The sequence below is a fragment of the Plecotus auritus genome (assembly GCF_963455305.1).
Source record: "Plecotus auritus genome assembly, chromosome: 5".
Lineage (NCBI taxonomy): Eukaryota > Metazoa > Chordata > Mammalia > Chiroptera > Vespertilionidae > Plecotus > Plecotus auritus.
In genome coordinates, this window is record NC_137776.1 from 46,232,639 (window position 1) to 46,258,156 (window position 25,518).

At 39.2% G+C, this 25,518-nt stretch overlaps 1 protein-coding gene across 4 annotated transcripts in view; it reads left to right on the forward strand.

Annotated features, from left to right (window-relative positions):
* CHN1 (chimerin 1) overlaps positions 1-25,518 on the forward strand; it is a 162,486-nt gene that overhangs the window by 105,177 nt on the left and 31,791 nt on the right. For 3 of the 4 annotated variants that reach the window (XM_080669888.1, XM_080669889.1, XM_080669887.1), the window contains one exon: positions 7,162-7,239. Coding sequence is in view for 1 of the 4 variants with exons in the window: in XM_080669887.1 (XP_080526013.1) it covers positions 7,162-7,239 (78 nt within the window). In the remaining 3 variants the exon portion in view is untranslated. Of the gene's footprint in view, positions 1-6,542; positions 6,803-7,161; positions 7,240-25,518 lie in introns of those variants that run through there. The other variant, XM_080669890.1, reaches the window with a different exon arrangement.

The following is a 25,518-nucleotide window of genomic DNA, read 5'->3' on the forward strand; positions in this document are numbered from 1 at the left end:
AATAGACTTTGCCTCTCAATGATAAATGTTCACTTTTACCCACCATAAATTTTCTGGATGACTACCACTAATATTTGTGTGCTTTTAGTTTCTTACAGCTGAAATACTGGGGCCCTAGATCAGAAATACTCAGGAAAAAAAAAAAAAGAAAGAAAGAAAGAAAGAAAGAAAGAAAGAAAGAAAGAAAGAAAGCAAGCTAGCTAGCTACCTGGATCATATGAATGATTGTTTTCTTTAGCTTAGTAGCTTAAATGTTGTGTTAAACACTGGGGGGGGGAAAATTACTGTTAAAATTGCCTTTGGAGTCTGTTTTTATCTGGTGCCTACTGGGAATCAGGTAACTCCACTTTAGGTTGTACATGACTGAAGAATCGGTTGGCCTTTATATTTTTAGTCATCACATGAGCATCTAGTTCTAAGCTGAAGAGTAATTTAGGTTAGGCAAGGAAAAATTTTTCCATTGTATTTCCTCTTGGAACGGGAGCACTTTTTGTCTCTTATTAATCACATAAGAGTATAAATTTATGGAAATGAAATATCTGTAGATATAATTATTAATCTCTGCCTTTAGTTATTTAGAAATTTTTTTAATAGAATAAACCATTTTAAAAGAAGGGACTATATAGACTCAAGTAAATAAAAAACTTGGAGGGATGTTGAGAAAATAATTTATTCAATATATCCAGTATTTGGCATGGTTTAAGGACCACTTTATGCCCTAATTAAATGAGAATCTGCATTGGGCACATAACTTCTACAGATTATGAAATTTGAGGTAAATTGTTTGCACTAAGCAAATGAACTGAATTCATATAAATGTAGAGTTTTAGCTTCTCTAAATACAGTGATTATTAGAATCATAATGGGTTAAATTTAATTACATAGTATGAGGAAACAGATGGGAGATGGTTAGGGAACCAGTATGAGAAAACAAGCTTCTTGTAGCACCTTAGCATAGATTTTTTTTTTTTTATTAAATGGAGGTGGCTTTGTGTCTATTACCCAGCTACCCCCACTTTATTAAAAAAAATTTTTTTCAAAAAAAATTTTTTAATGATTTAGTTTTAATTTATTTTTAATTATACTTGACATACAATTTTATATTAGTTTCAGATATACAACAGTGATTCAACATTTATATACTAGTACCTTATGAAGTGATCACCGCAATGCATCTAGTAACCATCTGTCACCATACTTGTTATTGACAATATTCCCTATGCTGTACATTATATCCTCATGATATTTTATACCTGAAAGTTTGTACTTCTTAATCCCCTCCCCTTTTCTGCCCATCGTCTCAGCACCCTCCCCTTTGGCAACCATCAGTTTCTTCTCTGTATCTATGACTTTGTTTCCGTTTTGTCTTGTTCATTTGTTTTTTGTGTTTTTTTTTAGATCCCACATATAAGTGAAATCATACAGTATTTGTCTTGTCTGTTTAACTTATTTCATTTAACATAATACTCTTTAAGTCCATCCATGTTGTCGCAAATGGCACAATGAATTATTTTTTATGGTTGAGCAATATTCCATGATACATATACATATGGGTGTCCCAAAAAATGTATATACACACTTTGAGTAATCCTATCTAATAAAAGAGAAACATGCAAATTGACTGTACCTCCACTATGCCCACGCCCACCAGCCAATCAGGAGTATGCAAATTAACGCAACCAAGATGGCGGCTAATTTGCATATCCAGGCACAGAGTGAAGACTGAAGACAGCGTAGAAGGAAGCCAAGCACTGCAGAAGAGAGCGGAGCTGTGGAGAAGCAAGCGGGGCGGCAGAGAAGGGAGGGAAGCAGGCGGGGTGGCGGAGAAGGGAGGGAAGCAGGCAGGTTGGCGGAGACGGCCGCAGGAAGCCCTATTCTTGCAGGAATCTTCCTGCAACGGGCCTCTAGTTATTATAATAATTATTAATTGCAGTGGGTTATATCTGAAAAACATCAGTTGAGCTATCAGCTGTTAAAGTGTGTATATTTTTTGGGGACATCCTAGTCCCTCCCCACCACCCCCAATCTTCTTTATCCATTTATCTATCAGTAGATACATAGGTTGCTTCCAGATCTTGGCTATTTTAAACAATGCTGCAATGAACATAGGGGAACATATTGTCTTTTTAATTATTGTTTTCATTCAGATAACTACCCAGAAGTAGAATTGCTGGGTGGAACATTAGTCTTATTTCTAATGTTTTGAGAAATCTACATACTGTTTTCTGTAGTGGTTGCACTGGTTTATAATCCCACCAATAGTGCACAAGGATGTTCTCCACAGCCTTGCAAACACTTATTTGTTGTCTTTTGATAACAGCCATTTTGACAGGTGTGAGGTGATATCTCATTGTGGTTTTGATTTGCATTTTCCTGTTGATTGTTATTTCCTATTGAACATCTTTTCATCTGTCTGTTGGCCATCTGTTTGTCTTGAAATATCTATTTAGGTCCTCTGCCCATTTTTAATTGAATTAGTTTTTTTATATTGAATTTTATAGATTTTTAAATATATTTTGGATATTAAACCCATAACAGAGATATCATTTGCAAATATCTTCTCCCATTCAGTAGGTTGCCTTTTCATTCTGTTGATGGTTTCTTTCACTGTATAATAGATTTTTAGTCAGATGTAGTGTCATTTATTTTTGTTTTTGTTACCTTGGCCTGAGGAGACATTAAAAAAATATCACTGCCCTAGCTGTGGTTTGGCTCAGTGGATAGAGCACTGACTTGGGCTGTGGACTCGATGCCCAGTGTGGAGCGTGCAGGAGGCAGCCAATCAATGATTCTTTCTCATCATTGATGTTTCTCTCTCTCTCTCTCTCTCTCTCTCTCTCTCTCTCTCTCTCTCTCTCTCTCCCTTCCTCTCTGAAATCAATAAAAATATATTTAAAAAAAATATCACTAAGACCAAGGTCAAAGAGTTTGCTGCCTGTTTTTTTTTTTTAATAGGAGTTTTATGGTTTCAGGTCTTACATTTAAATCTTTAATCCATTTTGAGTTTATATTTGTATATAGTGCCCTAATTTCTTTTTTTAAAATCTTTATTGTTCAGATTATTGCAGATGTTCTTCCTCCCCGCCCCCCATAGCTCCCCTCCACCCAGTTCCCACCCCACCCCAGGCTCTCGGCACCCCACTGTCCACGTTCTTAGGTATTGCATACATGCATATAAGATCTTTGTCCCATCGCTTCCCGCACCCCCTCCACACCCCCTCCCCGCACCGAGAATTGTCAGTCTGCTCCATTTCCATGCCCCTGATTCTATTACATTCACCAGTTTATTCTGTTCATCAGATTTTTTCTTCATTTGATTTTTAGATTCACTTGTTGATAGATATGTATTTGTTGTCACTTGGTTGTTCATAATTTTTTTATCTTTACCTTTTTCTTCTTCTTCCTCTTCTTAAAGAATATCCTTCAGCATTTTATATAATACTGATTTGGTGGTGATGAACGCCTTTAGCTTTTTCTTGTCTGTGAAGCTCTTTATCTGACCTTCAATTCTAAATGATAGCTTTGCTGGGTAGAATAATCTTGGTTGTAGGTTCTTGCTATTCATCACTTTGAATATTTCTTGCCACTCCCGTCTGGCCTGCATAGTTTCTGTTGAGAAATCAGCTGACAATCACATGGGTACTCCCTTGTAGGTATCTGTTTTTCTCTTGCTGCTTTTAAGATTCTCTCTTTGTCTTTTGCCCTTGGCATTTTAATTATGATGTGTCTTGGTGTGGTCCTCTTTGGATTCCTCTTCTTTGGGTTTCTCTGCGCTTCCTGGACTTGTAAGTCTATTTCTTTCACCAGGTGGGGGAAGTTTTCTGTCATCATTTCTTCAAATAGGTTTTCAATATCTTGCTCTCTCTCTTCTTCTGGCACCCCCATAATTCGGATGTTGGTACACTTGAAGTTGTCCCTGAGGCTCCTTACAAGATCTTAATATTTTTGGATTCTTTTTTCTTTTTGCTTTTCCGGTTGGGTGTTTATTGCTTCCTCATATTTCAAATCTTTGACTTCTTAGGATCCTCTACTCTGCTGTTAAATCGCTGTATATTATTCTTTATTTCAGTCATTGTATGCTTAATTTCTGACTGATCCTTTTACATTTTTTTGGCATTCTCACTAAGATCCTTGAAGGTCTCACTAAGTTCCTCTGAGGTTTTAGAAGATTCTTGAGTAACCTTATAACTGTGGTTTTGAACTCCATATCCAGTAGTTTGCTTTCTTCCATTTCTGACACATTTCTTTGTCTCCGCATTTTGGCTGTTTTCCTGTGTTTGTTTCTATGTATTGGGTAGCTGCTAAGTCTCCTTGAGTTGATAGAGTGATGGCCTTGTGTAGTAGGTGTCCTATAGGCCCAGTGGCTCAGCCTCCCCAGTCACCTGAGGTGGACACTCTTGGTGCACCCCTTTGTGGGCTGTGTGCACAGTCTTGTTGTAGTTAAGCCTTGATTGCTGTTGGTATCACTGGGAGGAATTGACCTCCAGGCCAAGTGACTGTGAGGACCAGCCGTGTCTATAGTGGAAGAGCTGCTATGCAGGAGACACCCTTATGGGGCAGGACTTGTTTCAGTGGGGCTTTGGTGCTCACTGAGTCTGCCCCTTGAGTGTGTCACTTATGGATGTGAAGAGTTGTAATCTGGTATGGTCTCACACTGACCACTGGGTACACTGGCTCTTGGATCTCCAAGAAGGTGCAAAGTCAGCCACTGCCTGGGGCCACACAGCAGGAGCTACAGAAAGATCAGCAGATTCCTCCTCTTTGTATGGGGTTTGGAAGTGCCCAGACGAGGCCCAGCTGTGAGGCAAGGCAGGCTGCTGGCTTTGGGCCTTCTTTAGTGACCCAGATGCAGTTTGACAGGTTTTAGGCTAAGAAAGGACAGGCCATTCATATGCAAAAGCCGCTGCACACAGCTTGGGTGGGGTTGTAAATTGGGTGGGGTGGGGTCTCAGGGAATCTCCAGGGTGGAGCAAACAGCAATGGCTGCCAGTCAGCCCTGCACCGGGGAGATCCCGGCGCAAGAACAATGACCGTTGCGCACACCTCCGTCTGGAAGAAAGCCGCCCCTGCATTCCTGCCTGATGCCAGACAGTCCAGTTTCTCCCCGTATGTGTCTGGGTCCCCCAAAGTCTCACCCCGTACTGCAGCTCAGAGCAAGTGGGAGCTTGTATCTCCCCGTTAAAAAAGCGGCACACCCGGGTGCCAGCCCGTTCCTCACCTCCTACCAGTCTCAATGCGCTTTCTTCTTTGCCTCTCTAGTTGTGGTACTTCCACTCAGCCAGGTTTCCCGCGGTTCTGGATTATAGTTGTTTGTATTTTAGTTGTAATTTTGATGTGGTTGTGGGAGGCAGCAAGTACAGGTGTTTACCTATGCTGCCATCTTGGTTCTTCCCTGGCCTAATTTCTTTTTCTTTTCTTTTTGCATGTATCTGTCCAGTTTTCCCTGCACCATTTATTGAAGAGATTGTCTTTTCCCCATTGTATATTCTTGCCTCCTTTGTTACAGATTAGTTGACCACATACGCATGGGTTTATTTCTAACCTCTCTCTTCCATTTCATTAACCTATATGCCTGTTTTTGTATCAGTATCATACTGCTTTGATTACTATAGCTTTGTAGTATAGATTGAAATCAGGGAGCATGAAACCTCCAGTTTTGTTCTTTTTTCTCAAGATTGCTTTGGCTATTCAGGGTCTTTTGTAGTTCCATATAAATATTAGGATTAATTGTTCTAGTTCTGTGAAAAATGCCATTGGTATTTTGATAGGAATTGCATTGACTCTATAGATTGCTTTGGGTAGTATGGGAATTTTAACAATATTAATTCTTCCAATCCATGAGCACCCCCAGTTCTACATCAGCAAACATTCAAGGGTCCTTCCTATAAGCACAGTTACGCTACATCCCATTGTGACCTGGCCTCAGGTTCTTTGAATAATGAATGTTGAGACTAAGGATAAACATAGGGTTAGATCTATTTAAGTGTAGACCAACAACAGAAGCACTCATAGTAAGGAGACAAAACTCACCACTTCAGGGTGCTAACAATATTATATGCATGCTCCTTGTTTTACGTGAAAATAGTATGATACCTAGTTAAACTCCTTTTTTATGAAAATATTTGTCAGCTTTTTCTCATCTTCAGTAAAATTTGGTTTTAGTTAACTAACCTCAGTCTATATGCACAAAGAAGGATATAGAAAGCATTTATCTGGCAGTGGTGCATTCTTTTTAAAACCTGGTTGCTGCATGTTAATTTTCTTTTGCTTTCAATAGGTAACAATATATTCCATTTTGTAATGAGGCATGACTTAGTCATTGCTCATTGCCTTCCCACTGTGGGGTTTTTTTTGTTTGTTTTCGTTGAGCAAGCAAGAAAATCTTACATGAGATGAGGGAGAAACAGAATGAGTTGAGGAATACAAAACTTAAATACTGTTGCTTGATTTTCATTGGTTATCTCCTTTCTTACGGTGACCAGTCTAATCCAGCCTTCCTTGTCAAATCCCTCCCCTCCCCCACCCTCTGTTAAGGGTTGCACAGAGTATCTGTTTCTAGAAACTGATTGCAGGCAGTATGTAGGCATCTTTCATTCAGAATGGACGTTAATATATTCAGTAGGGAAGAAAGCTTTTAGAAATGTACCATTTGTCAAAATTGGATGGCTTTTAAAAAGGGACAGAGAGATGCTGAATGTTTCGTATGTTAGCATCGACTTTCTGTTCAGACTCAAGTTTTAAGAAGCTTAAATATAGAGCCCTTTAAAAAAAAAAAAAAAAGGAAGAAAGAAGAATTTTTCTGGTTAGTCGACCTCTTTTTAAGAAGTGCTTCATCATCCTCCTCCACCTCTCTGTGATGTTTCTCTGCAGCTCTCTGTAGGTTAGGGTTCTGTGCTGGCTGGCAGAATGCTCATCTGTTAGCTGAATAGAGTGCATCGACAGACATAGATTGATATAGGTTTTATTTCTTTCCTGTGAATTCCAAAAATGCCATCCAAAGAGTCTTGGTCGGGTAGGAAAACTAACAGAGCTGCAGCTCGCAAATCAAAACAAGAGGGCCGTCAGCAAGATTTACTGATAGCAGCCTTGGGAATGAAACTGGGTTCTCAAAAGTCGTCTGTGACAATCTGGCAACCTCTGAAACTCTTTGCTTATTCACAGTTGACATCACTTGTTAGAAGAGCAACTCTGAAAGAAAACGAGCAAATTCCAAAATATGAAAAGGTTCACAATTTCAAGGTAAGAATATTTTTTTACCTTTTCTAAGAAAGAAAGAAATTGCACATTATTTGAATTACACAATATTAAAGGAATATCTGCTGATGTTTTTTTAACACTAGGATGACTGAACTAAAACGTTCTTGCTATTTTAAGAATGAAGATGTGTTAAGCATGCTTTTAAACAGAAAAAAAAAAAGCTAATAGAATCCAACCCCACTTGCTCTAATGCTGATTTAGTATTCTGTTTAATCTGTGTGTTTCAGTGGTAAAAGTATTGACTGACATTTGAAAGGTCTCATTTAATGATTTTGGCATTATTTTTATTTGTGATGTAAATATGTCTATCTTTTTTTGGGTTTTCTGTGAGAGGATTAGATCTTATCTCTGTTCGTTTGTGCTAAAAAGCTTTGGCTGTAAGAGTCATTATAAGAGTCATGTGCTGTTGCATCTGGATTGAGCAGATGGTCTGCATTTCCCATAGTTTCTGTCTTTCCTCCTCCGTTAGTTAATTGGCTGTGATGAAAGGAGACTGACCACCATGGGAATGTTGATGCTGCTGACACGAGCAGCTTCTCTTCAGTTTCTGAGTATTTGTTTTCACCTTGTGTATGTGTAGTTCTAAATTATTGTTAATGTGTTTTACCAACTATACTTTAATCATCTTTCATCAAAATGATATGTGTGATTCAAGCTGTGTGTAGATCTTGCCTCTACTTATAGCGTGACATATGGACTTGAAGCTCAGTCCTTTGCAACCTAATTTAAAGGACATACAATGTGAGGCCATGCATGAGACCCAGTTACACTTAATGGATGAATGGTTGCACTGGCATTTCTATAGTAACTTCTCAGTAGTTAAACAACTTTAAGCTGAAGTTCTTGAGACATAAATATTTTTAGGTTGGGAAAAGGTCATAGTTTTGATGTTGGGAGTATATAGTTTCAAAAGATGATAAAGCTGGAAACCCCATTCTTCCATTTGTTTATTAATTTATTCAGCAGATATGATGCGCCATTATCTGTAGTTAGAAACTTTATTCCAAATTTGCCATTCATCCTGATTTATAACACCGGCATTTGTTTTACTTAAATGCTAAATACAAAACTTGCAATATGCTGTTTTCTTCATAGTGAGGAATAGACTTTTATGATATTCAGACCATTTGGGGATACAGGATAAATTCCAGAATGTATGGGATATATAAAGATTGCTAATATTTCAAGATAAACCAAATAGCATTTTCTTCTCCTTTAATCTTAAGGCCTTGCCTTTCAGCCAGTATCTTTGATTTAAAGTGAAACTGAGACCATTTAGTATGTGTATCAGGTCTCAACCACATCTTCCATTTATGAACCTAGATAGCACATACAGGTTACTAGGCCTCAGTTTCTTCTTGGATGATATAGAACTTGGTCTTACAGGATATTGATCAGGAAAATGATCCCAAATAAATCCTTTTGCAAATACAAAGTTTATGTGTTGTTTCATGCTTAGGAACCTAAATGACAATAGTTCTTAAGCAGGAAACTAAGCATACTATTTAGAAATAGCTGAGATTTTAAAATATACAATATTTCCAAAGATGTACCCTCTGGTGTGTTCAGCAGGAACAGATTGACCTATTAAGGATCCATTTCAGTGCTAAGTCAAGTTCATTGTACATGCTTTCTGTCAGTATTGGTTAAAGACAAAGAGTAGGTCTTTTCAAGGATTTGCATAAGCAAGCAAATATTCTCTATATTTTGGTTGCATTTCCAGTAATTTCTCTATTTTAATTTAGCACATGGCTTTAATGAAATTTTGTACAGCCAGAAAGTGCTGACTCTGGGGCCAATTGTGACTCTTAGCTTGGTACTCAAACTGTTTTAAAGATATTTGTCTTACAGAAAAAAAAAAAAAAGCAGAAACCTACTTTCTTCTCTGGACCTAAAAAATTAAAAGCAGCTTGAGCATACTGTTTAAAAAAAACATGCTCAGGAAAGAACTTGTGTTAGATAGTGAGTTGCATTACATATTTTTTAGAGCTGCTAATCAGGTCAGAAGTCTCAGAACTTGACTCTTTCCATTGAAATTACTCTTTGTTATTTAAAAATGTTTCTGTAGGGTGGCATCATTAAAGAGTGTGCGGGGGGGGGGGGGGGGGGGGTCAGACTTGGCTTCCAAGAACATCCCCAAAAGAATTCAGACTCTGGCAGCAGTTCTCTCCCACACAAACGTTCACTTAGAAGGTCACTGCTGTGATATGTAAGTGTGTACAGTGCGGAGATTTATTGTGGGAAAACCCTGAGCATTTACATAATAATTGTTCACGCAGCGTTGCTATTGATTGTCTCCTGTGTTGGTAAAGTGTATTCTGCCTCACCACAAGCCCACTCACCAAAGCCTGATTTCAATGTGGTTTTCTTTTTGCTTCTTGAACTGCCTCGTTACGTAATGTTGCTCTGTGGTGAACAGCTGCCAAACCGTATTTCAGAGAGTGAAGCCAAGAGTGTCTTATACCTTTGGTAAAATCCAAAAAACTCAAAAATAAATAAAAAAATCAACTGGGCCTAACTCCAGACAGGTGTTTGGTTTTTTTAAGGGAATAGAAACAAAACAGGAACATTTCCCATTTTGCTGTGTTATGTAACATGGTCTTTTGCCCCCTTATTGTTACTTAATAAGGATTTGACAAAGAATTGATCACAAGATCATTATCTCTTTTGGGGGAAGGTCATCATTTTAAAAATCAATGTACTGCTTTAAAAAAATGATTAATCTATAAGATGTCAACATAACTTTATAATTTTAACTGTCCTGGATCAACCTCTCATAAGAACTGCCCCCATCCTAACACAAGAACAAGAGAGCAAGCTAATTTCTGGAGCAGACCTTAAACTAAACAAGAAACTTCTGACATGAAAAGGAAGACACAGGTACCCCACCAGCAGTGAGTGAACCCACATAGGAGGCTCTCTGCATAGAATGATAGCTACATCCCAGCCCTTGCCCTCAGGAGCTTGCTTATTATTTGTATGACCTTGGCAGATGACTTCATCTCTCTAAGCCTCCGATTCTGCATCAGAAAAAGTGAGTGCTGCAATGTGTGGGCACATGGTGGTAGTCACTGTTTTTGTTATTACAAATTACCCCTAATCCGTACCATGACTGTTTTTCTTGCTCAGTTATAGTGGTCATGATGCAGTTGAGAACTCTGGCATGATTGTGGGGGCCAAAGATAGTTCTTGCTTCCTTCTTAGCTCTCAGGCAGCGTTAGTTATGTAAGAGCAGTTGCATTTTCCTGCACCACAGAATACAGTGAAATCCTCTATATTTCTTTTACTTCCTCCAAATTAAAGTATTCTATGTTTCACTTGGTATGTTTAATTCAGATAGTTCTATAAAATAAAATCAAGATTGCATATGACTACACCACCACCAGAAACCTGGCTACTTAGGCAAATTAAACAATTAAAAAGCAAACAGCATGAAGAACTTTAGTGAGTAGATACTTAAAAATCTTGAAGATAGTCTGGAAGTGGTGACTGGTTGGTTTTAGAGTTTCAGATACTTGCATTCTGCATATAAATTAGATTGTAACAATAGATTTAATGTTACCCAGATAAGATGCAAGCAATGAATCCTGAGATGTGAATTGATACTGCAATTAAAACACTCTAACATGAACCATGTAATATTTGTTTTAGAGTGGAAGGGAGTGATAGAAACATCAATGATGATAGTCATTGATAGGCTGCCTCCTGCACGCCGCCTACTGGGGATTGAGCCTGCAACTTGGGCATGTGCCCTTGACCGGAACTGAACCCCAGACCCTTCAGTCCTCAAGTTGACACTCTATCCAAGTGCAGAACCTTGTAATATTTAGTAAAATTACTGACTCAAGACCACTGGGATAAAGCAATAATAGTGAACCCGTCAATCCTGGCCCACAGACCAGAGATTGTGTGGTTTGGTAAACTGAGGGGTAGGGATGGCCAGTACTCCTGCTCCAAGTGGCGTTTTCTTCTGAGGATACAGACAAATGCAAGCCCTGTGGTTTTCATTTGGTTCACATTTAAGAATGATGACAAAATGAACCAACAAATAAACAGCTAGATGCAGCATGAAATTTAGAGTTAAATTATGTGATCTATAAGTTCTTTTATACCTTGAAAATTCTCTGATTCAATTATAATGAGAAGCATTTGATTTGTTATCTTCCATTATTAAAATTTTATTAAGGCCCATATAGAAACCAACTTTTAATACTAATTTTTAAAAAGAATAAAAATAAACTACATATGAAAGAATATTTTTAAAAACTAGTTATATTAGCAGTCAGTGAAGTGTCAGATTCAAGACTGAACTTCTCTCCTCCTATCTCCATCTTCACCTGTCTCCCACATCTAGTAAAATGCCTTATCTATGCTCAAGAAGCACCCATTACATGACATGACATGGGGGACCTTGGTGATGGTGGTGGTTGTTATTTTGAAACCACTTCTCATGGCAGCTAGAAATTTCAAAACAAAAGTAGATTCTTCTAATCTTAAGACCTGTGTTGTTATAAATGGGCTTTTAAAAAATCAAATTGATGTGGATTTTTTAAATGAAATAAAACCCCAAATATCATGTTATCTTATATTTGACGAGAGTATCTGTGTTCACATTTTAAGTGCTTAGAAATTTCAATATTGTTTTGAATTAAGAGTAATATAAAGTGAGTTAATTGTAATATGACAAAATGGAAAAGGCAACCTGGAATGTCTCGTTGTTAAGCTTCAGCAATAAGGTCACTCATCATTGCTTCTCCTATGTATATAAACATGAGTGCCCCAAATTAACATTTCAAAGGAATGATGTTTTCCTCCCAATAGTTATGTGTGTGTGTGTGTGTATACACAGGCACTATTCCTCCATTCGTAATGTGGGTAACTTGCGAGAAAAGATAAAAATAAAGATCAGTGCAGAGGGGGATTATTTCTGCCTAGGGCAGTCAGACTTGTAGAAGGCTGATTGAGAGAGAGTAGGGGATTGGATAAGATCATCTATAAAGTCTCTGTGGGCATTGTTTCTATTGCTCTCGGATAGAATACTTAGCAGATGTGTGGAAGCCAAAAGTAATGAACACACACTAGTCTGCCTCTGCTGCTGAGGAGGACCACAAAGACTCAGAATGCACTTTCATCCAGGTCTCCATGCTACCCCGCAGCACTGCGGCCCTCAACCCTGTCTGTCCTTATGGTTCGCAATTCTGGCTGGGGAACTGGCTATAACCCCTCGAGTGCAAATCTGATTATTAAGATCATTGGGAAGGTTACTGTCTGCCATTAATAATCCAAAAAGAAACATGTCACAAGTTTCTTGCTGGTTGGTACATAGTTGCTTACACTTCTTCACAGACATTTTATGGGACTAGAGAATTTTAAGATGCTCTACTAAACTCAAGAAAAACCCATGATTTTATGGATTGGAAGAATTAATAAGGTCACTATACCCAAAGTGATCTACAGATTCAATGCAATTTTTATCAAAATCCCAATGACATTCTTTACAGAAAAGACAATCCTGAAATTCATGTGGAACCACAAAAGACCCCAAATAGCCAAAGCAATCTTAAGAACAAAGCTATAGTAATTAAAACAGTGTTAAAGCAGACATATGGACCAATGGAACAGAACAGAAAGCCCAGAAAAAAAAAGTCCATGCATCTACAGTCAACTCATCTTCAGCAAGATTGCCAAGAATAGTAAATGGGGAACAGTATTCTCCTCAATTAATGATATTGGGAAAACAAGATATCCACATACAAAAGAATGAAATTGGTTCCTTATCTCACAACATATACAAAAAAATCAGTTCAAAATTGGATTAAATACTTAAATATAAGCCCTGGAACAAAAGAAAGAAAACATAGGAAGAAAGCTTTTTTTTTTTTTAATCTTTATTGTTGAAAGTATTACATAGGTCCTCCTTTTTCCCCCCATTGACCTCTTCCAGCCCGCTCCCGTCAGGAAGACGCTTCTTGACATTGGTCTGGGCAATGGGTTTTTGGATGACACCGAAGCACAAGCAACAACAGCAAACAAGCAAGTGGGACTATATCAAACTAAAAAGCTCTGCACAGCAAAGGAAACTTAAGGAATAGGAGAAAATATAGGCAAAACATATATCCAATAAGGGAAGGGGTTTATGTCCAAATATATAAGGAACTCAGTAGCAAAAAACAACCCAATTTTAAAATTGGCAAAGGACATGAATAGACATTTCTCAAAAGAAGATTTTATGGTGGCCAACAGATGCTCAGTATCACTAATCAACCTCACACCTGTTAGAATGGCTATTTTTAAAAAAAAAGACAAAAATACCAAGTGTTGATGAGGATGTGGAGAGAAGGGAATCCTTGAATACTGTTGGTGCAAGTGTAAATTGGTATAGCAGTTATGAAAACAGTATGGAAGTTCCTCAAAAAATTAAAAATATAGCTACCTTGTGATCCAGCAGTAGGTTGCCTTTTAACGATGCTGATTTTTTCCTTTGCTGTGCAGAAAATGTATCATTACATGGAGCCTGCATGTCTGTTTTTGCTTTTGTTGCTTTAAAATTTGGAGAGAGATTTGGAAGTTTGTTTTTCTTTACTTGGAGGCTGTTAGTGGAAATTATTGGGTGTCCTATTCCTTTTGTGGAATTAAAAAACAAACTAAAAAAATTATCAAGTAGTTTAAATTTGGGGAGAGATTTACAAATTTGTCCTTCTCACTAGGTGGCTGTTAGTAAAACATATTAAGTGTACTATTTCTTTTATGTAATTAAAAACCAAATAATTAAAAACAAGCCTGCACCAAGAGATCACCGGTTCAATTCCCGGTCAGGGCACATGCCCAGCTTTCGTACTCTACCCCCAACAGGAGGCGTGCAGGAGGCAGCTGATCAATGTTTCTATCTCCCTCTCCCTCTAGTATTACCAAAAAACAACAACAAAGAAGAAATCTGAGGCCAGCCTTTGAAATTAAGATGTAGGGTTGCTACTTTTAAACACCTTAAGAAGCACACACAATTTCAGAAAGTCACTTCTTCCAAAATTGTTCTTTTAATACTTTAGTTTTTGTGTCCACACAATAATCTAACCCTCGAGGATTGTTTTTTTTCTTACATTTGGAACATGTTGGTACTTTTGTAGTTACTTGTATCACATATCCATTCTCCCCTTCCAGATTTAACTGAGGAGTAAGTCTTAATTCTATCCTGCTCATTCTGTAAGTTAATGGGAGAGATGCATATGCAATATTTCATATCTCTATTTTTCAAAACCTTAATTGACAAATTATACTGTCATACTTCATTGTCTTTGTGACCCACTATGTCAAAATTCCTCAGTGGACAAAGAGTCTTCACTTAGAATTGAAGCCTACTGTAACTTCAATAAGATTGCCAAAGCATGTGCCTACAAAATATGTGCATGTCATAATATCTTACCTCAGTTATTGTTTATATTGCCAGGTTCCCTATTATCTGAGTATACTTATCATTAGTCAGCATTCATTATCCTATCTAATAAAAGAGTAATATGCAAATTGACCATCACCTCAACACACAAGATGGCCGCCCCCATGTGGACACAAGATGGCCAGCAGGGGAGGGCAGTTGGGGGCGATCAGGCCTGCAGGGGAGGGCATTAGGGGTGACCAGGCCAGCAGGGGAGGGCAATTGGGGGGGACCCAGGCCTGCAGGGGAGGGCAGTTAGGGGTGACTGGGCTGGCAGGGGAGGGCAGTTGGGGGGGGGACTTAGGCCTGCTGGGGAGGGCAGTTGGGGGGGACCCAGGCCTGCAGGGGAGGGCAGTTGGGGGCAACCAGGCTGGCAGGGGAGGGCATTTAGGCATAGATCAGGCTGGCAGGGGAGTGGTTAGGGGGTTATCCGGCTGGCAGGCAGAAGCGGTTAGGGGCAGGCAGGCAGGCAAGCAGTTGGGAGCCAGCAGTCTTGGATTGTGAGAGGGCTGCGGGCCTAATCGGGCAGTCAGACATCCCTTGAGGGGTCCCAGATTGAAGAGGGCGCAGGCTTGGCTGAGGGATACCCTCCCCCCGTGCACGAATTTCGTGCACTGGGTTTCTAGTTTGTATATAATAGTACATGACCCAAAAATATCATTGCCTTCATCAAAGAGCCCAAAGAGAAGAGAGATATCAATATACAAAAAGGAAGCGGAATGTAAGTCTAAGAAAGATGTATTAAAGAGAATATATGCAAATATTGGTTTTTCTTAAATATTTTACCACAATAATGATGTTATCAGGGAAAACCACCGCAAATTATTTTTCTGATAAACACCAGTAGTTTTCTTTCCCAGGTTTACTCTTCTTAAATTATCTTAAGATTCTCCTGGTTACAAAATAGGAAAGCTAGAAAAGGAAGGGGAAATAGCCCAGTAGTGTTGCACTTCTGGATAACATAGTCAACTGCTTATTTTCTGTATTTTATATCCTTTGAGGAGCAAAAATAGAACTTGGGTGTGTTTTTAAAAGTGTTATCCAGATGTAAAAATTAAAAAGAAAATAATATATCCACTTTCAGGTCATGGGAATGAGAGGCTCCTTGTTATGTTAGGTGATATCCTACAGTCTGCTCTATTAGAAATGACATTTTGGCTGTCAGTGTGAATGGATTTGCCCAAATCAGGCCTAAACTGTCAGGCTCACTCCTTCTCTTTTGTAGATTCCCTTTGGCGTTCCAGCTCTTACATGTGCCACACCCTAATCACTGCTTGTGGCTCTGCCTCACAAGCTTGGATAGTGCCCTTGTTCATAAAGAGAAGGTCCATCTCTAGAAAGCATGTGATTTTGCTTTGATGGTTGTTATTACAGCTCATGTCTCCAATATCGTATGACATTGCTTCAGTGTGTCTATTTAAATCCTCCATTTGGAACCCATGACTGATATTTACCATTTGATGGAACAGTTAGGAGACTTTCCGTTTCAAGTGCTGGAAAGCCAAACCCATGCTCTTTGAGGCAAAAGGGAAGTTATAGGAAAAGTCTGGTGTTAGTTGACCCAGAAGCTTAATAATGCCAACAGAACTCTGTCTCCAAGCTCCATCTTCATTTTTAGGCTCCTACTGCTGACAAGGTGCTGGTAGAGATTCCAGCTCTGTATACTGCAGATGCTAGTCAGCTGCAATAAGAGACTGTTTGAGCAAAGGGTCTGGGCCTGGCAGGCATTCACTTAATTATCTTACACTAGAGGCCCAGTGCACGAGTTTCAGGGGAGTCCCTCAGCCCAGCCTGTGCCCTCTTGCAGTCCAGGAGCCCTTGGGGGATGTCTGACTGACGGCTTAGGCCCACTCCCTGCTGGTAGTCGGGCATCCTTAGCACTGCCTCAAAGGTGGGAGAGGCTCCTGCCACCACCGCTGCACTCGCTAGCCATGAACCTGGCTTCTAGCTGAGTGGCACTCCCCCTGGGGGAGCGTACTGACCACCAGGGGCAGCTCCTGCATTGAGCATCTGCCCCCTGGTGGTCAGTGCACGTCATAGCGACTGGTCATTCCTCTGTTCAGTTGATTTGCATATTAGCCTTTTATTATATAGGATGCCCTTCTCTGAACCGGTAGTTATAGTTTCAGGAGAGCAGAATGTGCTTATTGGCTTAGATCTAGGTCACATACTCTCCCCTGGAGCTGGGGATAGGGTCAGTTCCATACGGTACACATAGATTTGGGACTGTTATTCAAAAATAAGAAATGTGCCCACTACATTAAATGACAAGTGAAATCACCAGTTACAAGATCATAGTGTACAACCTACCGAATACAGCAGTGTTAACGTAACACTTTGCTGGGAGGGATGTGCGTGTGGAGCACAGTGACAAAGGAATTCTAAAGCAGTTCCACCTATATCCGGGACATTGAGAATTGCTGAGGAAGTTAACATTATTTTATACATGTAGAAACTGAAGCCTAGAGAAAAAAAAGGTTCAAGCTCACATAAAACGTTAGTTTTAGAAACAAGAATATAATCTGAACTTCCACTTTTGGCTACCATAGAAAAAATAGATACACCTTCCCATCTTAAATAAATAGCAAACCAGAAAAAGTATGTAAAACAGTAGTCAGACATTACACAACAGGTACTGAAAGAAGGAACACAAACAAGATAAGTCTTAAGATTGCTCTTGCTTCTTACCTGAAGGGAGTTTCCAGGCCACAGCAAATGGAGGGGGAGTCAAAGGAAAGCCCAGAGGGCTAGCTAAGTTGAGGACAGAGATTGGTGTTCAGTGAGGCAAAGTAGCTCAGATTTGTGGGACGGAGTACCTGGGAGACAAAGCTCTGGAGTCTTTTTTAGTCTTTGACTGAGTACTTACCTACACATGCATGAGAGGAAACCATGAGAAAGCAGTAGGCTGAATAATTATGGAAATTCACCCAGGGCTGGAGAATACTTTTGCCCACCAGTAGGGGTGGAAAGACATCATAATACATGAGGAACTGTATTAAAGGGGCATCTTAGTAGCATAACTAAATTAGCATAGGACAGAGGCTGCAGTGAGGAAAGAAATAGAAGCTATTTAAAATGATCCAAATGAAATCTCCAGAGATGAAAAATATATCTAAAATGAAAATACACTGGGTGGACTTCTAGGAATATATTCTAAGAAACCTGAAGCACCAATCAGAATGTATGCACCCCTATGTTCATAGCCGCACAATTTACAAGATCTGGAAACAGCCCAAGTGCCCATCAGTAGATGAGTGGATAAAAAAGCTGTGGTACATTTATACCATGGAATATTATGCAGCAGTAAAAAAGAAGAATCTCTTACCCTTTGAGATAGCATGATACTCTCCAGGTCCCTCCATGCTAAGTGAAAGAATTCAGTCAGAGAAAGACAAGTATCACATGATCACACTCATATGTGGAATCTAACAAAATAAACGGAACAGAGTGGATCCAGAGACATGGAAGCATGGAACAAAGTGTGGAAGCTCAGGGGGGAGGGTAGCTGGGTGGGAAGAGATCAACCAGAGACCTTGTATGCATATATGCATGGGCCATGGACACAGACAATAGGGTGCTGAAGGCCTGGGGCAGGGGTGGGCTAGAGGGGGTCAGTGGGGGAAAAAGGGGACAGATGTAATACTTTCAATAATAAAGAATTATTTTTAAAAACAACATACACTAGGTGGGATTAACAGCATGTTAGGCACCACAGAAGAAAACATTAGTGAACCAGCAGGCATATAGCAAATATACAAAATGAAGGACAGAAAGAATGTTTTTAAAAAATGAGCACAGTATCCGTGATCAGTGGGACAATATCAAACAATCCAGCTTAAGTGTAATTGGAGCCAAAAGGAGCAGTGATGGGGGGCCAGGGAACAAAATAGTTATTTGAAGGTACAGTCATGTATCACTTAATGATGGGGATATGTTCTGCTAAATGAGTCATTAGGCAATTTCATTTTTGTAGAAGTGTCATAGAGTACACTTACACAAACCTAGATGGTATGGCCTACTATACACCCCACACTACATGGTATATATAGCCTATTGCTCCTAAGGCTGCAAACCTGTACAGCATGTTACTGTACTACATACCTTAGGCAATTGTAACAGAAAAGGAACTTTTGTGTAGCTAACTGTATCTGAAATAGAAAAGGTACAGTAAAAGTACAGTATATAAAAGAAAGTGTGTGTGCACATATGCACACATTGGGGAATCGAGAGGGATGTAGAGGGAGGTGCCTTTGGAGAGAGAGAGATGTCAGGAGGGAAAGAGGAAGAGGAAGGGAGAGCAGAGGTCAAAAGAGATCCAGAGAGAGAAAGCTTGAGACAAGAAATAATAAAAGCAAGGAGAGGGACGAACAGGGCTGGGAGGAAAGAGAGAGAAAGAGAAACAGAGAGGTCCGGATGGTTTTGCTCAGTGATCAGAGCATTGGCCCTCAAACTGAAGGTTGAGGTTCGATTCCCGTCAAGGGCACGTACCTCAGTTGCAGGCTCAATCCCTGATGTGTCTCTCTCACATCGTTGTTTCTCTTTCTCTGTCTCTCCCCCTCCCTTCTATTCTCTCTAAATATCAATAGAAAAAAAATATCCTTGGGAGAGGATTAACAAAAACATAAAAGAAACAGAGGGAAAGAGAGTGAGATTGTGCACACACACGTAAGCAGGTACAAGGCAGTTGCACAGCATTGCTGAGCCTCCTCATCTATTTAAACCACCCCGAGCTAGCAGTAAATTCAACATCATAGTTGGGTCCAGCATTTTTTCCCAATATCGCAAACAAACGTTTTGCTTATAATTTATTATAATCTTATGGGCCCACCATCGTATATGCGCCTCAGCCTGAAAAGTGAAGTTGTTCATCCCTCACATATGATAACAAAATGAATTTATAGAGGATATCTCTAGGATTTAGATATTAAGCATGTGTCCAGTTTCTCTTAAATTTTATTTTCACATTTCAGCTTCTTAATGTGTTTGTAGTTTTATGGTTTTACAGGACTTTAAGTTTGCACACACAAGAATACAGTGTACATTTTTTTAAAGAAGAGAAATTACTTTTATACTACTGTTTTCTGTATTAACATCTTTAAAGATTATTTCAGTGTAGGAAAAATATGTAAACAGACGAAACAAATTATTTGCCTTTTCCACTGGTACTCCTACAAAGTTAAAAAAAAAAGTGGGGGAGAGGAGAATATGTATTACATACAGATGAATAAAGAATGACAGCAGAGCCCTAGCCTGTTTGGCTCAGTGGATAGAGCATCGGCCTGTGGACTGAAGGGTCCCAGGTTCAATTCCGGTCAAGGGCTTATACCTTTGTTGCGGGCACATCCCCAGTAGGGGGTGTGCAGGAGGCAGCTGATCAATGTTTCTCTCTCATCAATGTTTCTAGCTCTCTATCCCTCTCCCTTACTCTCTGTAAAAAATCAAAATATATTTTTTAAAAAAGAATGACAGCAGAATTCTCATCAGAAACTATGCAAAACAATGGAATGACATCTTTAAAGTACTCAACAAAAACAAAAAATACCAACCTGGAACTCTATATCCAGCAAAACATCTTTTAAAAAGACAAAAATAAAAATGTTTTTTAAACAAAACAAAAAAAAAAAGCTGAGTGAAAATATCACCAGAAGACCCATAGTACTAGAATACTAAGGGAAGTTCTTCAGACAGAGGAAAATCATACCAGGTGGAAATTTAGATTTATACAAAAGAATAAAAATGCCGGAAATGGTGAACATGTGAGTAAGTGTAAAACTTGTGTTTTCTTCATTTTAGTGCCATTAAAGGATAATTGACTGTTTAAAACAAAAATAGGGATGTATTATATAGTTATACAAGTAAAATGTATGACAACAATAGCATAAAATATGGGGTTGGGAGAGTGCAAGTATACTAAGATTCTATACCTGTACCTGCAGTGGTATAATATTATTTGAAAGTAGACTGATAAGTTAAAGATATATATTGTAGACCTTAAAGCAAACTTTAAAAAAATAATAATTATAATAGTGGAAACAAAATGGATTCATAAAATATATGCAGTTTATTCAAAAGTATGCAAGAAAGAGAAAAGGGAATAAAGAACAAATGGAATAGTATATAGGAAACAAAAGTAAGATGGCAGGCTTAAACCCAGTCATACTGATAGTTACATTATATGGAAATGGCCAAACACCCCATTAAAGGCAGAGGTTGTCAGATTGGATAAAAAGGCAATATCCAACTAATTGCTACCCATAAGAAACCTATTTTAAATATAAATACATAGAGAGGCAAAAAGAATAAGATATAGAATTATCAGGCAATAATTCAAAGAAAATTAGAGTGGCTATATTTATATTAAATGCAGTTTTTAGACAAGAAATATTAATGGGAGTAAAATTCATCAAGAGGACATAACAATTTAAAATTTATATGCATCTAATAATAGAGATTTAAATTACATAAATCAACAACTGAATTTAAAAGTGAAATAGATAATCCATAATTATAGATGGAGATTTCCTACTTTTCTCCCAATGGTAGAACAAATAGACAAATAGAATGGAAAAGTATTAAGAATACAGAAGCCTTGCCGAAACCGGTTTGGCTCAGTGGATAGAGCGTCGGCCTGCGGACTGAAGGGTCCCGGGTTCGATTCCGGTCAAGGGCATGTACCTTGGTTGCGGGCACATCCCCAGTGGCGGGTGTGCAGGAGGCAGCTGATCGATGTTTCTCTCTCATCGATGTTTCTAGCTCTCTATCCCTCTCCCTTCCTCTCTGTAAAATATCAATAAAATATATTAAAAAAAAAAAAAAAAGAATACAGAAGCCTTAAACAACAGTATCAACCAATTTGACTTAATTGATATTTATATAATACTAGAGGCCTGGTGCACGAATTTGTACACGGGTGGGATCCAGCCGGCCTGCCCCAATGGGGGCCCATTGGGCCGGGCTGGCCAGGGGGAGGGGCCATGGGTGGTTGGTCAGCCGGCCCCGCTCCCCATTGGTCAATTGAGGGCCGATTGGGGACCGGGCCTGGTGGGGGTGGGGGGGGGGTGATTGGGGCCCGGATCAGGCCCGTTGGCTGCCACAGTGCATGTCATAGCCACCAGTTGTTCTGGTTGCTGGGCTCTTATATATATAGATTCTCAGCAACAACAGAATATACATACTATTCAAGTGAACATGGAAGATTTCACCAAGATAGTATTTCAGGCCATAAAACAAGTATCAATAAATGTAAAAGGACTGAAATCATACAAATCATAATCTCTTACCACAACAGAATTAATTTCAAAATCAATAACATATCTGAAAAACTTCCCACATATTTAGAAATTAAGCAACTTACTGCTGAATAACTTCATGGATTAAAGAAATCGCAAGGGACATTAAAAAATACATCATATCAAGATTCGTGGAATGTGGCTACAGTAATATATATGGTGAAATCTTTACCATTAAAAAGCTTATTTTAGGAGAAGAAAGAAAAGGTCTTCAAAGAGCTAAGCTTTATCTTAAGAATAAAAAACAAGAAGACCCAATTAAACCAAGCAACAGAAGGATGGAAATGCTAAAGATAAGAGCAGCAATCAATGAAATAGAAACAATAGAGAAAATCTGGATCTCTTTTACTAGAGCTTTAAGAGGGTTTTTAAGCTACATAGTTTCATAATTTCTTGTGCATTTTAGTCAAACCTTTTTCCTGATATATTATAGGAATACTTCCATTCATAACATAATATGTTAAAAGAGTACACTTCTTTAGAGGACAGATTTAAAACCAGGCCAAAGAGAAGTTGAAACCTGGTTGTGTGGAAATTTCAATATTAGTACCTGCTTGGCTTTAAGGAATCATGGGTCAGAGATCATGTGGTCTGGACTGAGCCTGTTGTCGCTCAGTGTTCAGTTTAGTATGTGAAACGTGGGTACAGACTGTCCCTGAGCTGTGGATTGTACCCTGGTTCTTACTGCATAACCAAGGGAATTCATTTATTTTATTTTGCTATTACACCTCCATACTGTAACTTTAGGAGGTTGGCATTTTGAAGTATTGATTTACTGTATTGATATTGTACTACTCATATTTGAATGCAAATGTATTCAACTAGTGAAACTAAACTTTCAATGTAGAAGTGTTTAGGTTATGGCATTTGACATTTTAAAACGTTAACCATGATTCACTTCAGAGGTAAAGTTCTCATTAGAGCTTTAACAACAACAAAAATTGCTTCCGAAACTTATTTTTTTTTAGAAATCTAAACATTGAGTTTCCTAATACTTTAAACACCCATATATTGAAATGCAACTGTTTTTGCATTATTGGTTATATTTATGGTTATAGTATTTAATATACAATCTGTACCTTGTAATGTGATCAGAATAAATAAAAGGAATGCCTTGAGAACTTCCATTTTTCCACTGCATGATTCCTGGGTTTCAGGCAGATGGCTGTGTGTCAGGGCCACTCTTGTGTTTCTGTCGGCACCAGAACCTAAGTGTTCTAGCACAGCGGTCGCCAACCCGTGGTCCGGGAGGTCCAAAAAGTTGGCGACCCCTGTTCTAGCAAGTTCACGTGTCTGCACCACATTAACCCAGCTGTCATTTTAGAGATATTTCCCCCTCATGGGCGAGGAATGGGGATAGGGATGGGAGGGGATAGGGACATCCTTAACACATTAAGCACCCAGTCAGTCATCGGTGACTGACACTAACTATACTTTCCGTCCGGAAGACAAAATAGGCTGGGCGTTTAACGTGTTAAGGAAGCCATAAGGAAATTTAAATGCAGGATTACAGTGAATGGGTTGTATGCTTGGAATTGGTAATTATTTTTCTATACATGTTTACTTAAGGTACTGTTTTATACACCAATCCTATGTTAAGTACCCCCTCCCCACCTTTTGTTTCAGGGAATCCCTACACAGCTTTATATATTTGTTGCTAATGATCAGAGCCAATGTTAAGTATTCTCTTCTCATGGTTTAATAGTTTAATCAAAATACTTTAACTGAAGTGGCAAAATTAGTACCAAAATTCTAAATTCCAAATCCTTTGGATCAAAATTAAGCCATCTTGGTGAGACTAAAATTGGATACTTAAAAGATACATTCTGATTGCCCTAAAGATAAAATGGGGGGGGAAGGGAAAACGCCTTTTCTGTCCAACTGTCTGCCTACCTACATTTCTTTTTGGTTTTGATCATCTGTTCTCTCCCTTCATCGCCCAATACCACGCTGCAGAACTGACTCATCAGAGCCTCCGGAATGAAGAGCGGCAGCCGAACCTCATTCCCATCTTCCCAGGCAAAATTTCGTTTCCCCTAATGTTCTTATCAACTCCATCCTGGTTTGCATTTGTGTTTTCAGCAGGCTTTGCAGGCAGTCTCCTTCGCTGTTTGTGTTCATGCTTATTTCTAGAGGTAGTGTTGTGGAAGGGAGAACGAGAAGGGCTGATTTTTTTTTTCTCTCTTTCCACAGCATGCATTTCCTTTCCCCCGTTTGTCCCTGACGTTCAAGCTGGAGATTTGAATGTCAGGAACATGATGGGAAGCAGATGCCAGGGTTTTTGGTCAGTACAACAGCAGTTCCAGTTGAGAGTGGCTTCAGTGTTTACTAGGGTCAGTGCCCAGGAGGCACACACCCTTGGCCTGTGCCACGGGGGCCCCTCATTAGTCCACCCGTCTCCCTCCCTGTCTGTCCTTCTCAGCCTGGCTCCAGCCAGTGCCTTCTCTGTGACAGATTCTGGGTCCACTAATGAAGCTAGACTTTCATCTCTTTTTAAGGTGATTAACTTGAAAGGAGTCCTTCTTGGGTGAAAAGCAATCTCGATGTCATGGTAGCAAAGTTGTCTTTTCTCCAGTTGCAAAAGAGAAGAGGGCTTTAAAACTCCTTGCTATTCCCTTTATTCATGAAGGTATAATTCATGCCCGGTGCTCTGTCACTGACACACCAAAACCTGTGGAGGTGGCCTAGGAAAGATGACAGTGGCCAACTCACAAGGTTGCTTGGCTCTCAGGAGCACCCTGAGCTCACTGATAATGTTTTATGCTGAAGCCGATTGCTCTTTTGTATTACCTCACAAACACACCCTCCCTAAAGAAATCCCTTTTCAGTAAATTGATGGAATGATTTGTTTAAATAACTCTAAGGAAGACGTAGTGGTGTTTCTAAAGGAAGCCATGTCTCCCGCCTTACAAAGCAGTATATGTTATTAAGGTTGTACAGTAAACAGCAGAAACAGGCAGCTTGTGAGAAACAAAGACTAGTGAAAGTCATAGGGTAAAGTAAGATGCTATTAATACCTCAGTCATCACAAGAATATGCCCGTTAGCCTCAACTGTCAGAAACACAGGCAAGAAGCCAGAAGTTTGTTTTTATGCTTTTTAAAAAAGATCTCATTTCTATGTGGAATCTAATGAACAAAATAAACTAGATGAACAAAGTAGAAACAGAGGCCTGGATACATGGAACAGACTGACAGCTGTCAGAAGGGAGGGGTGGGGGGACTGGATGAAAGAAGGTGAAGGGATTAGCCAAAGAACATGTATGCATAAACCACAGACACAGATAACAGTGTGGTGATGGCTGGAGGGAAGGGGGGTAGGGGTTGGATGAAGGTGGCAAAGGGGTAAAATTTTTTTAAAAAGGCCTTCAAGAGTAAGATTTTCCTGATTTACATCCAGTGCTAGCAAAGTTCTCATCAGATTTCCTCATTCACACTAAGATTCATTGAATGGAAAAGAGAAAAGGGAATGAGGAAGAAAGAGAAAGAGCTGACAGCCTTGGAGAAGAAGAGACAGGAAAACTAAGACACAAACATGAAAACAT